Source organism: Hypanus sabinus, unplaced genomic scaffold, assembly GCF_030144855.1.
Source record: "Hypanus sabinus isolate sHypSab1 unplaced genomic scaffold, sHypSab1.hap1 scaffold_131, whole genome shotgun sequence".
Classification (NCBI taxonomy): Eukaryota; Metazoa; Chordata; class Chondrichthyes; order Myliobatiformes; family Dasyatidae; genus Hypanus; species Hypanus sabinus.
The window spans coordinates 765,850-782,914 of NW_026779378.1; the positions used below are offsets into that span (position 1 = coordinate 765,850).

The 17,065-nt window shown below is 50.0% G+C and overlaps 1 protein-coding gene across 7 annotated transcripts in view; it reads right to left on the reverse strand.

The window, feature by feature from the left end:
* Nucleotides 1-2,803: 2,803 nt before the first annotated feature.
* LOC132386789 (NACHT, LRR and PYD domains-containing protein 3-like) overlaps nt 2,804-17,065 on the reverse strand; it is a 70,100-nt gene continuing 55,838 nt past the window's right edge. For 6 of the 7 annotated variants that reach the window (XM_059959125.1, XM_059959128.1, XM_059959129.1 and 3 more), the window contains 6 exons: nt 12,481-14,209; nt 9,812-9,898; nt 9,342-9,512; nt 8,872-9,042; nt 8,549-8,716; nt 7,622-8,387 (listed from right to left, as the gene is read on the reverse strand). In XM_059959125.1, coding sequence (XP_059815108.1) covers nt 8,300-8,387; nt 8,549-8,716; nt 8,872-9,042; nt 9,342-9,512; nt 9,812-9,898; nt 12,481-14,209 — 2,414 coding nt within the window. In that variant the 3' untranslated portion in view covers nt 7,622-8,299. Of the gene's footprint in view, nt 2,985-7,621; nt 8,388-8,548; nt 8,717-8,871; nt 9,043-9,341; nt 9,513-9,811; nt 9,899-12,480; nt 14,210-17,065 lie in introns of those variants that run through there. The other variant, XM_059959130.1, reaches the window with a different exon arrangement.

The following is a 17,065-nucleotide window of genomic DNA, read 5'->3' on the forward strand; positions in this document are numbered from 1 at the left end:
ATCCCCACCACCCTGTGTCCTCTTCTGGCAACCATTTCCGCCCTGGGAAAAAGCCTCTGATTATCCACATGATCAATGCCTCTCATCACCCTGTACACCTCCGTCAGGTCACCTGTCATCCTCCGTCGCTCCTAGGAGAAAAAAACAGAGTTCAACAGTTTTCAGAAGGCAATCGTCACTATGAGTATGTGCAGAACAGCGGATGTGGTCAAGCTCACCTGTCAATCACACTTCCTTCTGTTCCTGCAGTGCACCGCTCCGTCCCGATTGTAGTTCTCGCACCGATGAGCGGACCTCGGCTTATTGGAGAAAGTTACATCACTCTGTTTCCATTGTGGAACTCGTACTAATGTGCTTCCCTCGGTTGACTCGAGCAAATAATCCCTCTGCCTTCAAATCCATTCTCCCAAAGTGAATCACTTCATAGCATTCGGGTTGAAATCCATCTGTAACTTCTCAGCGCTGCTCTGCGTCCTGACACTGTCCTGTTGTAATCTGCGACAATCTTCTATACTGTCCATAATTGCACCAAACTCCACATCATTACAAATACAATAACCCACCCTTCCATCTCCTCATCCAAATCATTCATAAAAACAGAAAAGCAGGGGGTCTCAAACTTATCACTGCAGGACTCCGCTGGTCACCGACATCCAGGGAGAAATCGCTCCATCCACAACTAGTCTGCCTTCTGTGGGCGTCAGTCCTGTATGAACCAGCCAACTCTCCCTGGATACCAAACCTTCTGACGCTATGAACGGTCCTACCATGGTTAACCGTATCAAATGCCTTATTAAGATCTATTTATACCAGATAAACTTTTCTATATTTACCAATGTGTTTTGTCACATCCTCACCGAATTGAACCTGGTAGTGAGCTATGACCTGCCTCTCCCAAAGCCATTCTGATTCTCCGAAATCAAGTTCTCCCAAACCTCGCAAATTCGGTTTCTAAGAAACTTCTCCAATAATTTGCCCGTCAGTGAAGTAGGTCCCGTATATTACAAATGCGGCAGTGATAACGCAAAGTTAATCGCCAAGTGTGCAGAAATTTCTTCCTCCGCTTCCCACAGAAACCTAGGGTTTCTCGCAACAACACAAGAGGACTTAACTATCCGAATGTTTTTCAAAAGTTCCTGTACATCCACATTTTTACATCCTCCTCCTATTTTTGCACATCAGCCCGTTTAGAACTATCCTCCCAAATGTTAGGATCGCTCTTACTGTTGAAAATTGAAGTAAAGTCCGCATTTAAGGACCTGCCCCACCTCCACCAACTCCAGCCATATGTGGAATCTGCCGACTTGGATTTGTGACGTTTCTCAAGTTTGTTTCATTTATAGATACATCAATATAGAACTCTCAACAGTATTCTTGCTGTTATCTCTCTGGGATACACTGTACATATTGCATTGCCAGCGGGTTTGCGGGGCGTACTGACTCGTGGGTGCGCACTTGTTTGAGATGTACGTAGATTTGAGGATACATTTGGATTTAGGGTTACACACAATTTTGGGGAGTCGGTAGATTTTGTGGTGCGACGGGGATGGTGCTGCACATGGATTAGGGGAAGTGCACGGATTTAGCGATGTGTGTAGGAACAAGCGGGTGCGCACCAATTTGGGATCAGATCTAGACATAGGTGCGTCGGCTGATTGGGAGCTGCAAACAAATTTCAGGGTGACTGTGGATTTTGACAACAATTTTCTGAACGGTTTTAGTCCTGCTCTGAAATAATCTGTTAGTATGTGCGAGTGTGAGCGTGTCTGAGGTGGGCACTGCCTTGGGGACTGCGCACATTTAAGGCGATGTCAGTAAATACAGGGGTGGACAATTGGGGATGCGAACAGATTTAGTGATGTACCCCACACTGATGTGGGGATGTTTACCGGTTTCGGGATTGCCAGAGTTGTGGTGACTGCGGATTTGGCTTTGTGAGGTATCTCAAATTTAATTCATTTATAGGTACTGTCAAAATCAGTGCAATTTGAACTTGCAGACATTATTCTATGGCGGAGGCCTGCATTTTTGGAATTGTCGACATGACTCCTGCTCTGGGATACTCGACTGTGCATGTGGGGGAGTCAGCTGGTTTGGTGTGCGCACTGATTTGGAGATCGTGCAGATTTATCGTTGTGTCGGTGAATATCGGTTTTAGCGGTTCACATGGATTAGCGGTTCACTTAGGGATATGCTCTGATTTAGGGACGTGTCCTCAAATATGTGGCTGCGCACGGTTTTTCAGTGTTACTGCAATTACAGGCGCGACGAATTTCGATTGTTTCATTTATAGATACTTTATTAATAAATCTATAAATGTACTTTAAACTGAGCTTTGTTCTTGCTGTTTCTTTAACGAGGAGGCAGCTATTTTGAGAATTATTTGAAATTATTTTTTTTTTCTGTCGGATAACGGCATGTGCATTTGGGGATCTCAGCACGTTTGCAGCTGTACAGGGATTTGGGGATGTTTGCAGGTGTGTCGTTAAATACAGGGACGACTATAGATATGGGGTTTCACATTGCTTGGGGTTGCCGTTGGAGTCGGGGTCGTGGCGAATCTCAGGATTGATTCGGAAACACCCTTTCTTCACAGGCGGCTCCTTCGCCCTCGCTGGCTGTCTCCAACTCAGCGCCGCGAAACTCGCCATTCTCCAAGTTGGTCCGTCTGGGGTTTACACACTCGGTCCCGCCAATCCGCGAGATCCGGATATCTCGCCCACCGAAGCCCGGGTTTGTCTGAACACTGTGTTTTGCTGCCCAGTAACAGCGCATCACAGGAAATAACAGATTACACACGGCATACAATTAAAAGAAGTTTATTTATGAGCAGAAACTCCACTTAAAGTGCACAAGTTGGAGCCCAAAACCGATCTGCAGCAGACTCCATCACGCTGTCTCCACCGAATCACGGTCCCCTCCGGATCAAATCATACGACCTGTTCTCTCCAGCTTTCCCACCGGGAAGTAACGGCTTTGTTGGCCTGTTAAACAATGAGCATTTACGTTGGCGTGCGGGATTCAATATCGAATACGGTTTGGCGGTGAAGAGAGTCGACCCTCATATCTGGGACAACCATCTAAACCACGCGTGCTCGAGAGGAGGTTCAAACTGACAGCGTCGGAATTTAAGTTACGGTTAGATAGGATTTTACATATTAAGGGAATTAAGTGTTCTGGGGAAAAGCCAGGTAGATGGAGCTGAGTTTACGGACAGATCAGCCATGATCTTATTGAATGGCGGGGCAGGCACGAGGAGCCTACTCCTGCTCCTATTTCTTATGTTAAGTTTGCCCCTGTGATATGAATCTCAAGTTCCATTACTCAATAGTATACACGCATTATAAACGTGTTTACTTCTAATGACCATATCATCTGTGTCTTTCTTCTCTGAACTGCCTTGGTGATTTCCGTTGTGAGTGGACTGCTCTCCTGAGAAACACGGGCCTCTCTTCTCTGAACTGCCTTGGTGATCTCCGTTGTGAGTGGACTGCTCTCCTGAGAAACACGGGCCTCTCTTCTCTGAACTGCCTTGGTGATTTCCGTTGTGAGTGGACTGCTCTCCTGAGAAACACGGGCCTCTCTTCTCTGAACTGCCTTGGTGATTTCCGTTGTGAGTGGACTGGTCTCCTGAGAAACACGGGCCTCTCTTCTCTGAACTGCCTTGGTGATTTCCGTTGTGAGTGGACTGCTCTCCTGAGAAACACGGGCCTCTCTTCTCTGAACTGCCTTGGGGATTTCCGTTGTGAGTGGACTGCTCTCCTGAGAAACACGGGGAACAGTCGCAGCCTTTGGTCTCAATGGGCCACTTTGTATTCTGACAGGATCTTTTTGTTCAGGTTTCCCAGCGCCTGCCGCCTATTCAGCATCGCATCACTAGCGGTTCGCTGACTGTCATGCCCAGCCCGAGCTCCAGACATCCCCTGGCGATCCCCAGGCAGCGCCCGTGTCAGTCTGCTCCATTGACATCCCTCCATTTCTAAAGCCAAAGGGTATTGTCTTTTATACCAACAGACAGGATTTAGTTTCAGCCACCCCGAACATGGAGAACAGACGTTGACCAGAGCACCGCCTAATCTGGGTACAGACGTGTCTGGATTTGCTTCAGGTCTTCCACCTCATCTGGTGTATAAGGTGGCTGCCCTTGTAACCCACACTGTGCAGCGGGTACCTCCCTTATACCTTCCCGCTCCACCGTCTCATCAGTCTTATCCACAGTTACGACGATGGAGGGAAAATCCCCAGGGACTCCCTGCAGGCCATTAGTTGATAGGGTCGGCATGCAGGTTATATCACCCTCCCCAGGAGACAGACAAGGGATTCACCGGCAGCCTAAAGCTGACAGTGAGAGAGTTTGTTCTCCTCCGCTCATAATGTTTAATACGCTTGCCTCCAGGGAGGCGCTTACTGATAAGTCCTGGGTGGAGGGCTCCAGGTCTGTTTTAGTTGTGCAAACAGGCCTAGCACTAGCTTCCTGCACAACCACAGCACCTACCACAGGATTGGTGGCTACATCTGGGGATTCAGGGTTAGACACAACTTCCACCCGGATTCCCACCCCTTTCTGGGACTTCCCCACATCTACATTCTCTGCCCTCTTGCGGGAACATTCCCTTCTCCTCTTCAAGCCGGAGGAGCACATAGGTGCAGGATTCACCGATGGAGCGGTACTCTCCGCATCCATCACCCCGTCCGACTGTTCACATCCCCGAGCCTCCCGCTCCACTTCAGGGCAAATGGGCGTGAGCTCTGCGGTCTCGGGGGCCGACTTCTTAAAGTGTTTGGATTTCTTCTTCGCTTTCTAGCCCCGCACAGGTTCCATCCCGTCCCTCGCCTGGGCCTCCCTGCACGTAACCGCCTGAACCACAGGGGTAGGAGCAGGGACTGGAACAGATGTTGGAATAGAGGCAAGGGCAGGAGCAGGGGCAGGTACAGGTGTAGGAGCAGGAATGGGATCAGGGGCAGAGGCAGCTGGGGCAGTAGTTTCCGGTGGACTCCCTGGGTTTTCGGGCGCGAGGACAGTCCCTCCGAAAGTGCCCCAACTCCCCGCACGCAGGGCACCGTGGGCGCTGAGAGCTCCAATACACCTGATAATCTACCCCTGACAGTAAACCGGCCCTCAACTTCGTCCTCCTTTTCCAGCTGCATGAATACGTCCCGTAAGAGATTACGGGACGGAGGGTGAGTCTCCTGAATTTGCGCCTGATGGCAGTTATTTCTGACCGTACTTGCTCTAAGCGGGCTAGTGCGGGAAGCAGGTCCTCGTTGGGGACGAAAGGCTGTACGTGACCGAGGACGATGCGTTGTGTGGGAGCTGTCACCAGCTCCATCTGTAAAAAGATGTTTTCCATCGTGATCCCTCTACTGAGCGCCCGATGCACCAACTCATCATTCCTCAGGTAAAACACCGCCTTCCCGAACTCCTTCTCAGCGGCCAAAACACCATCTCTCCCCAACAAGTCCTCCATAGCCTCCGCGCACTTTTCCAGGGTAGTGCCAGTTCGCAAAATACATTGCACACCGCGTTCAACTTTCACCGTCCGAAACAGGGCGTTGTCCGAGGCTGGAGAGGCAGCCGCCTTTGCATAACTCCCCGAAGGCCTGCGACTCCCTGTAGACTGGCCGGCATGTTACTTGTGTGTCCGAATCGAGAATGATACGGTGGTGGTGCTGCTTATAAAGTCCTGGAGCGAGTTGAGTAACTGGCCGGAAAAGTTTGTACTCGACGGTAACTTGCTGGCTCGGCGCCAGAAATTCCAACGCCAGGAAAGGCTCCGTTAGTCCTGTAGAAACTTCCAGGCCGTGAGCGGTCGAGACGTCTCAAACGACGTTTCGGCTCCGACACCGAACGAGAATCCCGACGATCGAGATGGAAGGAGATTGTCCCGATGTCAATGGGGGAACAACGGCGTTTGTCTCCGGTTTTTGGAGTGACCTGGCTTCCTGGCGAGTTGCCAGTGGCCACAGCAGGGAGCTACGCAGTTCGAAGCCGTCAACGGACCCCGTCCAAACTGGCAGAAAAACTCCATACGAAGCTTCCACACTAAACCAGCCGCTCACTCACATGTCCAAGAGATTTTCAAACCACCTCCAAAGTATCCCGCGAACTTTATGCAGCAGTTTTCCCTCGATTTCTTTCAGCTCATTCAGAACAGCTCCACTCTGTGTCTGACCCTGGGAGTCTGTGATGGGATATTGGGGAGGGAGATTCAATCTGTTTGTGACCCTGGGAGTGTGTGATGGGAGGCGAGGAGGGAGATTTACTTAGTGTCTGTACACGGGAGTGTGTGATGGGACGGTGTGGAGGGAGATTCACTCTGTGTCTGACCCAGGGAGTGTGTGACGGGACGGTGTGGAGGGAGATTCACTCTGTGTCTGACCCCGGGAGTGTGTGAAGGGACGGTGTGGCGGGACCTTCAATCTGTGTCTAACCCCCGGGAGTGTGTGAAGGGACGGTGTGGCGGGAGCTTTACTCTGTGTCTGACCCCGGGAGTGTTTTATGGGATGGCCTGGAAGAGAATCACTCTGGGTCCGACCTGGAGTGTGTGTGACAGGAAGATGTGGTGCGAGCTTCTCCCCCGTGTTCAACGCCGGTATTCCATCCCCCATCCCTTTTGTACTCGTGACCTAAATGAAATCACATCTGACATGACAGTTGATTTTTACTGTCCAATAGGAGTAGGGTGGAGGTGAGATACTGGGCACCCAGACTCTGCAAGACCGACTTCGCTCAGCCTGGAGCTGAGACGCTGCTGTCCCAACGTGAGGAGCTCAGACCCATTATAACCGTATAACAATTACAGCACGGAAACAGGCCATCTCGGCCCTTCTAGTCCGTGCCGATGCTTACTCTCACCGACCTGCACTCCGCCCATAACTCACCATTCCTTTCCTGACCATATACCAAACCAATTTACTCTAAATGATAAAATCGAAACTGCCTCTACCACTCTCTGAGTAAAGAAATTCCCCCTCATGTTACCCTTAATTCCCCTCATGTTCCCCTTAAATTCCCCCTCGTGGTGCCCTTAAATTCTGCCTCGTGTTACCCTTAAACTTTTGCCCTTTAACTCTCCTCAAGTCCTTTTTGAATCTCCCCTACTCTCAATTGAAAAATCCTATCCACGTCAACTCTATCTAACCCCCTCATAATTTTAAATACCTCTATCAAGTCCCCCCTCAACCTTCTACGCTCCGAAGAATAAAGACCTATCTTGTTCAACCTTTCTCTGTAACTTAGGTGCTGAAACCCTGGTAACATTCTAGTAAATCTCCTCTATACTCTCTCTATTTTGTTGAAGTTCGGTGACCAGAACTGTACAGAATGCAAATTTGGCCTCACCAATACCTTGTGCAATTTTAACATTACATCCCACCTCCTATACACAACGCTCTGATTTATAAAGGCCAGCATACCAAAAACTTTCTTCACCACCCTATCCACATGAGATTCCGCCTTCATGGAACTATGCACCCTTATTCCGAGATCACTCTGTTCTGCTGCATTCCTTAATGCCCTACCGTTTACCGTGTATTATTTCAGTTCACCGGGTGCAGAGAGAAGCAGTAACCTGAGGTCAATGTTTCTCCTCTAATGAGACTCAAGTCCGACACCAAGACAGAAAGTTACATCAGTTTATTGATTTCATCATGACAAATATAAATGAAACAATGTGTGAGCTGCTGACGTGCGGGAATAAATAAGCTGCTCCCAACTCACTCACAGTCACACACAATTAACTGACCGGCGACAAGGAGTGACAGTTTGAATAATCAGTCCCGTTTCTCACCGTCACTCTTCATCGGGGAACCGATGATTATAAAATCACACTTCAGAACCGTGTCCGAGATCGCTGCAGATCCAGGGTCACTGACGAGGGATTTGTCAATTTAACATCATTATATCGGCCAGGCTGCTGAATGCACTGTCCTCAGCAAAGGGAGCAAAAGGATTCTCTCCCAGGATTATTCTACCCCGGGATACCGGTGTACCAGATTGAATCCCGGTCCCCCCACACCCCGGCTCCTCCTGTCTGTGTAATTTCCCGGGGTCTCATGTGGGGAGACTCGAACACGCACATCGGGCAGAAGCTGCACCGCTGGACAGCAGGCGGAAATACGTGAATGCGGGACCACTTCCGATGTTACTGAGCTCGAGACTGGGGCCGATTCCGTTAAAACCGCTGGGAATTACCCCCAGCGCGCTGACATTAAAGGTGAACGGGGAGTTAAAGTGGACAGTGGGAAATCGGCTAAATGTCCCCATCCTGTGGGCCAGGATGTTCACACATTCAAATGTTCAGATCCGCACTGTCAGTCCGGGTCTCACTCCCTGCAGTGAGCCCATTTCCTTCTCCCCGGTCTCACTGAACCGATTCCCCCCCAGCCTGAAACAGATGGGAGAATAAAGATGAAATAAACAGATTACACAACAGTGTCAGTAACAGGGGACCGGGGTTAATGTTTCAAAACTCACAGACAAATATCACCAGAAAACCCGCGGATCCGCTGATATTTTATCACATTGAACATTAACACAAATACTTACCCCATCCACTCCAGACTCGGGAGGGTCAGTATGAGGTGGAGGAGAGAGGGGACAGATCGGTCTGTCAGCGAGTTTGATCCCAGGTACAGATCCATCAGTAATGGGTTTGCACTGAGAGAGGAGACGAGATCATCGACACCAGAATCAGTGAGACTGACATTTTCCAGCCTGGAGATGACAGAGAGTGAGGGTGAAGGACACAGAGAGACAGGAGACGGTACAAATCCCCAGAGTTTATCAGTAACACAATTACTGATCACACTAATGTTCAGTGTCAGACACCCAGTGACTGTAAACACAATCTCCCACAGTCTGGTACTTACACCAGTTTCTGTATTTTACACTCCGGGTTCCTCAGAGCCGCAGACACCAGTTTCACTCCTGAATCTCCCAGTTTATTCTCACTCAGATTCAGCTCCGTCAGTGTTGGGTTTGTATTGAGAATGGAGACGAGATCCTCGGCACCAGAATCTGTGAGACTGACATTTTCCAGCCTGGAGATTAGAGAGAGTGAGATTGAAGGACACAGAGAGACAGGAGACGGTACAAATCCCCAGTGTTTATCAGTAACACAATTACTGATCACATTAATGTTCAGTGTCAGACACCCAGTGACTGTAAACACAATCTCCCACAGCCTGGAGATGAGAGAGAGTGAGATTGAAGGACACAGAGAGACAGGAGACGGTACAAATCCCCAGTGTTTATCAGTAACACATTTACTGATCACATTAATGTTCAGTGTCAGACATCCAGTGACTGTAAACAAAATCTCTCACTGTCTGGTACTTACCACAGTTTCTGTATTTTACACTCCGGGTTCTTCAGAGCCGCAGACACCAGTTTCACTCCTGAATCTCCCAGTTTATTATAACTCAGGTCCAGTTCCATCAGTGATGGATTTGATCTGAGAGCAGAGGCGAGATCCTCGGCACCAGAATCTGTGAGACCGACATCCCTCAGCCTGGAGATGAGAGAGAGTGAGGGTGAAGGACACAGAGAGACAGGAGACGGTACAAATCCCCAGTGTTTATCAGTAACACAATTACTGATCACATTAATGTTCAGTGTCAGACACCCAGTGACTGTAAACACAATCTCCCACAGCCTGGAGATGAGAGAGAGTGAGGGTGAAGGACACAGAGAGGCGGGAGACGGTACAAATCCCCAGTGTTTATCAGTAACACAATTACTGATCACATTAATGTTCAGTGTCAGACACCCAGCGACTGTATACACAATCTCCCACAGTCTGGTACTTACACCAGTTTCTGTATTTTACACTCCGGGTTCCTCGCAGCCGCAGACACCAGTTTCACTCCTGAATCGCCCAGTCCAGTTCCCCCAAGGCTAAATACAAACAGATAAATTGATGAACAAAGTGATTCAAATCGTGGGCCTGAGGGTATTTCCCTCACTTGGCTGTTTCAAAAAACATTAAACCTTTAGTAAATCGCTGATTGGATTGCCCATCACTGCCCAGCTCCAGGGTATTCACGGAATGTCAGTCATTTAGACTGTGGATAAGACTCTGTGAACTCCAGATATTCTGTCTCATTCCCCAACAGTTAGAAAGTGTTTCTGACATGAGAGGGTCGGAAAAGGTGGGGGGGGGGGGGGGAACGTGGGAAAAGTCCCAAAAGATGAGATGGGGAAGAGAGATCCCACAGGAGGAAGGGGGACGGGGGGGAAGAGATCCCACAGGAGGAAGGGGGATGGGGATGGGAGACCCCACAGGGGGAAGGGGGATGGGGAGGAGAGACCCCACAGGAGGAAGGGTGACGGGGAGGAGAGACCCCACAGGAGGAAGGGGGATGGGGATGGGAGACCCCACAGGGGGAAGGGTGACGGGGAGGAGAGACCCCACAGGAGGAAGGGGGACGGGGAGGAGAGACCCCACTGGAGGAAGGGGGACGGGGAGGGGAGATCCCACAGGAGGAAGGGGGACGGGGTGGAGAGATCCCACAGGAGGAAGGAGGACAGGGTGGAGAGTCCCCACAGGAGAAAGGGGGACGGGGAGGAGAGATCCCACAGGTGGAAGGGGGACGGGGAGGAGAGACCCCACAGGAGGAAGGGGGACGGGGGGGAAGAGATCCCACAGGAGGAAGGGGGACGGGGATGGGAGACCCCACAGGGGGAAGGGGGACAGGGAGGAGAGATCCCACAGGAGGAAGGGGGACGGGGGGGGAGAGATCCCACAGGAGGAAGGGGGACGGGGGGGTGAGATCCCACAGGAGGAAGGGGGACGGGGGGGTGAGATCCCACAGGGGGAAGGGGGACGGGGGGGGGAGAGATCCCACAGGAGGAAGGGGGACGGGGAGGAGAGATCCCACAGGTGGAAGGGGGACGGGGAGGAGAGACCCCACAGGAGGAAGGGGGACGGGGGGGAGAGATCCCACAGGAGGAAGGGGGACGGGGATGGGAGACCCCACAGGGGGAAGCGGGACGGGGAGGAGAGACCCCACAGGAGGAAGGGGGACGGGGAGGAGAGACCCCACTGGAGGAAGGGGGATGGGGATGGGAGACCCCACAGGGGGAAGGGGGACGGGGAGGAGAGACCCCACAGGTGGAAGGGGGACGGGGAGGAGAGATCCCACAGGTGGAAGGGGGACGGGGAGGAGAGACCCCACAGGAGGAAGGGGGACGGGGGGGAGAGATCCCACAGGAGGAAGGGGGACGGGGGGGGAGAGACCCCACAGGAGGAAGGGTGACGGGGAGGAGAGACCCCACAGGGGGAAGGGGGACGGGGAGGAGAGACCCCACAGGAGGAAGGGTGACGGGGAGGAGAGACCCCACAGGAGGAAGGGGGACGGGGAGGGGAGATCCCACAGGAGGAAGGGGGACGGGGTGGAGAGATCCCACAGGAGGAAGGAGGACGGGGTGGAGAGTCCCCACAGGAGGAAGGGGGACGGGGAGGAGAGATCCCACAGGTGGAAGGGGGACGGGGAGGAGAGACCCCACAGGAGGAAGGGGGACGGGGGGGAGAGATCCCACAGGAGGAAGGGGGACGGGGATGGGAGACCCCACAGGGGGAAGCGGGACGGGGAGGAGAGATCCCACAGGAGGAAGGGGGACGGGGGGGAGAGATCCCACAGGAGGAAGGGGGACGGGGGGGGAGAGATCCCACAGGAGGAAGGGGGACGGGGGGTGGGAGAGATCCCACAGGAGGAAGGTGGACGGGGGGGAGAGATCCCACAGGGGGAAGGGGGACGGGGGGGGAGAGATCCCACAGGAGGAAGGGGGACGGGGAGGAGAGATCCCACAGAAGGAAGGGGGATGGGGAGGAGAGATCCCACAGGGGGAAGGGGGACGGGGGGGAGAGATCCCACAGGAGGATACTGATGGGAAAATATAATCCCAAAAGATGAAAGGATGCAGAAAGGGAAGGGTTTGTCTGAACTGAGGCCCGTAATGGGGAGAGGAGATGCGCCTATGGGGTCTGGGTATCTGTTAGGGAGCACAGTCAGACAGGTGGATTGATGATGATAGTCACACATGGGGAAGGGCAAGAGAGGACAATCTCACAATGGTATTTCTCCTCTTCTCACTGGGACAGTCTGCTGACAATCCCTTGTCCCTCACCGGGAAGGGGGTGTGAATCTCTGACCCACCTGCTGCAGTCAGTGTTGGTCTGGGTGTCAGTGACAGTGAGAAGGAACATTGTCAATGGACGTGTCACAGGCAGCGAGAAACACGGCCATTCCTGTTATTTACTACCATTAAACCAATGACCGTTGTTCACTGATCTGATGAAATTTTCAACTTCCCTTCACAAGGAAGCACAGAACCATCCCATCCTTGCTGACCGATCCCTTAGGGGTTTATCACAACCTTCACAATCTGATTTACTACAGTTATAGTGAAATTCCTTTACATTGAAACAACACAATGGAACAGTTTCGCAGTTCAGAGTGAGAGATAAATCAAGTTACCTCAACTCCTGGCACTTGTGCAGCCCAGGCCCCAGCCGCTGGATTCCTTCACACTGAATGTGGCAGTTCCCCAGGTTGAGGTGTTTTATTGTATCACAGAGTCCGATGACATGAGACAGGACCGCGCAGTCAATCGGGGTCAATGTCATTCCACTGAATGAAAGTGTATCCACAGATCCCAGTGCGGCCTGAGCCAGTCCACGATTCTGAGTCTCAAACAGGAAGTGCAATGCGTTCAGGAAGCTCCTTTTACCACTCTGCCGTTCAACCTCCTCCTTCACCCAGTCAATCACCTGGCAGGTTGTTTGATGCGGAAATGGACCCAGAACCTCCTCCAGGCCCCGAGCTGTCATTGGGTTGGAGAGACCAGCAACAAAACGGAGAAATACATCAAATCGCCCATCGGTCGTGTTGTGGGCTTCAGTGAGGAATTTCAGGATATCCCCGGGATGTGGATTCAGGAATTGTGCGACTGCAGCTACAAACTCTTGGATGGTGAGGTGTGGGAATGTGTACACCACGCTCCGGGCAGAATCCTCTCTCTCCAAAAGCTCCATCAGGAACCCGGACAGGAACTGGGAAGGCTGCAGTTTGTAGTTGATCAAATCTACACCTGTAAACACAATCTTCATCTCGGACACTCCTCTGAAGGCCATCTGACCAACCCTGAGTAACACATCACGGGGATTCTCAATCTCACGGACGTGGTTTTTCAGGATGTTGTAAATATAGTAGGAGTACAGTTGGGTGATGGTCTTGGGAACTCGCTGCGGGTCCCTGACTCTTTGTGTGAAGAAGGGGCCCAGTACCAGAGCGAGGATCCAGCAGTAGGAGGGGTTGTAGCTCATGGTGTACAGGATCTCGTTCTCCTTCACATGTTTGAAAACAGCTGCTGCCACCGTCTGATCTTCAAAATGCCTGATGAAATATTCCTTCCTTTCCTCACCAACAAATCCCAGGATTTCAGCCCAGACACTGATCTCAGCCTTTTCCAGTAAATGTAAAGCAGTGGGACGGGTGGTCACCAGCACTGAACACCCTGGGAGCAGCTTGCCCTGGATTAAACTGAACACAATATCTGACACCTTGCACTTGAATTCAGGATCTGTGTATTGTGCTTCTGTGTCTCTCCGACCATCAACAAAACTGATTGTGTCCTTGAATTCATCCAAACTATCGAATATAAACAACAATCCCTCTGGGTTCTTCCAGACCTCTTTCAGTAAATTCCCAAAGTAAGGATACTGATCCAGAATCAGTTCTTTCAGGTTTATTCTGCAGTTAATGGCATTTAAATCCCGGAATTTGAAACTGAAGACAAACTGGAACTGTTGGTATATCTTCCCCGTGGCCCAATCATAAACAATCTTTTGTACCATTGTTGTTTTCCCGATCCCTGGGACTCCGGCTACTGCTGCGGATATCCCGGATTTGTTTCCAAAGACAGATCTTTTCAATTTCTGAACAAAACTCCTCTTGAATAACTGATCAGTCCGGATTTTTTCCAGCTTACCACGGAGATGTTTTTCTCTCCAGTCCTCATGGTCTCTGCCTCTTGCCAGCAGCTCATGTTCCACCAGTCTCCGATCTCGAACAGTAGAAATGACCGTGAGCTCAGCGTATCGATCAACCAGCTGGAAAACCTTCACCTTCTCCCTCATCAAGATCGTGTTCACTCTCAGTGTTTCAGTTTGTGCCCGCAGAGTCTCCATGTGTTTCCTTCGAACATCTTAGGACGGGCAGAAATAGGTTGTCAATGCCTGATCTGATGAACATGGAGCATACAACATATTTTCTTTAATAAAAAAAAATACTCTTTAAAGACATTGTTTGAGTGTAATCGGGAGATCAGAGATAATAGTGTCTGAAAGTGAACATTGGCCCGGAAACAATTCAGCTCTGATTGAGATTCGCTGTTAAAGGCTCCACTCTCCCCTCTGTTGGTAGTTTGCAGATTCCCCGGTGATCCAGCGAGGACCAAGTGCACACGTGATTCTGGAGAGGAGAGTGTTGTGTGGAGCGGGTGGTTTCACTGCTTTCACTGCTCAGCTTCTGCTGAACTGTGCAACCCTACAGAGGGTAACGGGGGGGGGGGGGAAGGGGGCATTTACTTGCTCTAATGACTTTTACTTTTCTCACAATGGACCCCATGTTCCTGACACTCCTTTAGGATTAAACTGTCAGTACTGAGTCACAGAACAGGGACATAATTTCAGTTTCCTTTTCCAGGCTGAGCTAGTCACGATGTGACACACCCCACACTGGTCTACAGTCTCTTATTCTCTGAGGAGCTGGTACATGAACCCAGGCAATTCCCCGATGATGTGCGGAAGAGCTGGAAGCTGAAGAGGATGGCAGTGGTAATGAAGTCAGGAGGACAGGCAGGCAATTCTGTGGACACCGATGGGACTTTGCCTCTCAGGTGCCATTGTCCGAAATGTTTCTGGATGTGCCCATAATATCCTGAAAATGGAGATTGAGCAGCCTGAAGTCGTGGCAAACGTTCGTACCAACGATATAGGAAGAGAAAAGTGAGGAATCTGGAAGACAACACGGGGAGTTAGGAAAAAAGCTGAGAAGCAGGAGCTCAAAAGTAGTGTGTTATGTACCCGTGGGTGTCTTGTACTTCTCACGTGACAGTGGTGTACTTCTCACGTAACAGAGGTGTACTTCTCACGTGACAGTGGTGCTGAAGCTATACTGAGACTAGGTGATGGTCTTATGATGGTGGAGTGACGTCATTTTCTCGTCCGTAGAGGTCACGTGACAGTTTTTTTTAAACAGGGTATAAAAGGAGGACCCCTCCCTGTGAGGAGGGGCAGTTCGTGGCTGGATTTGCCATTTTGACTACATGCCATTGCGTGGTCCAATATTATGATGCAGTTTGGTTGAAAGGTGGAGTTTTATTTAATGCCTAAAGTTTAAAAGGTGATTGCCGGCAGTTGCTTTATAATACTGCCCGTTAAAAATCAGTGGAGAGTGAAGATCGGAGTTCGGGAGTTAAAAGATCGAGGAAAGTCGACTTTGACGGTGAAACAGGTTTGACCTTGTTTGATCCTCATTTGGAAGGAATTTGTTGGCTGTGCCCACGTTAGCCCCTGCGTTGAGAGCAGAAAGGGTTTGGTGCACAGTTTCGTCAAGGATAGGTCAGTGTCTTTAAGCAGTTTCATTTTCATCTTCGTAAATTCTCCGGGAAAATTATAGTTCGACTGGGACTGCAGCAACACGACGTGAAAGAGAATTTATATCGTCTAAAAGACTCTCTCCTTTAATGGACTGTAAGCATTTTGAACTTTTGCCGTACTACTATGAAGAACTGTTTTCGCTTTATTCCTTTAGGAACCGTTTAATCTGCTGCACAGCAGTTGATCCCCAGTTGCGTTAGCTGTTTGCTTACTTTTGGGTTTGTTTTCAGTGTTTAATAAATGTTTTATTTGTTCTAAAAGACACTGCCTCACTTATATATTTATTGTTGCTGACTCCGTAATAAGTGATCTCAGGATTGCTCACTGTGCCACAAGACAGTGGCAATAGGAATAGAATGAGGTGACAGAGAAAGGTGTGGCTGAAGATTTGGAGCAGGGGGCAGTGATTCAGATTTCTGGATAATTGGGACCACTTCCGGGGCAGGTAGGGTATGTACAAAAGGGTCGTGTTGCACGTGAATCCGATGAGGACCAATATTCTTACGGGCAGATTTACTGGAGCTGTTGGGAGTGTTTTAACCTAAAATGGCCGGGGGATTGGAACTAGTACAATAGAGCAGTGGATGAACCAGCAGTTTTACAAGTGGGTGTAACATGAATGTAAGGAAGGACAGGGCAATGATTGGATTTAAATACAGACAGAGCAACGTTTTAAATTGTACCACATAGACAAAATTCTAAAGGGCGGGGATGCAGGACTAAACACATTGTATTTAACTGCACAAAGCATTCGGAATAAGGTGGACAAACTCTTGGCGCAGTTAGAGATTGTTGTGGGCATCACTGAGTCGTGCCTGAAAGATGGCCATAGTTGGGAGCTTAACGTTAAAGAATAAACATCTTATTGAAAGGCCAGGCAGGAAGGCATAGGCGGTGGTGGTAAGGCTGTGTTGGTTCATGATGGAATCACATATTTAGAAAGAGGTGACATAGTGTCAGAGAATGTTAAATCTTTGTGGGCGGAGATAAGAAACTGCAATGGTTAAAACAAAAAGCTTTACGGGAACCCTATATTGGCCTGCAAATAATAGCGAAGGTGTAGGGCTGTGATTGCAAAGGGAGCTGGGAAAGGCGTGTGATAAAGGTAATGACGTAATTGTAATGGGGAACTTTAATATGCACAGGGAATAAGAAAATCAAACAAACTTCAGGAGTCGGATCGCAAGAGAGGGAATTTATTGAATACCGATGAGTTAGTGTTTTAGAGAAGCTTGTGCTTGAGACTACTCAGGAAAAGTCTATCTTTGATTAGGTGTTGTGTAATAACCCTGGTCCTAATGAGGGAGTTTAAAGCAAAATAACACTTAAGCGTTAGTGATCATAATATGAGTGAATTCATACTGCAGTTTGAGAGGGAGAAGCGTAACTTACCGTATCAG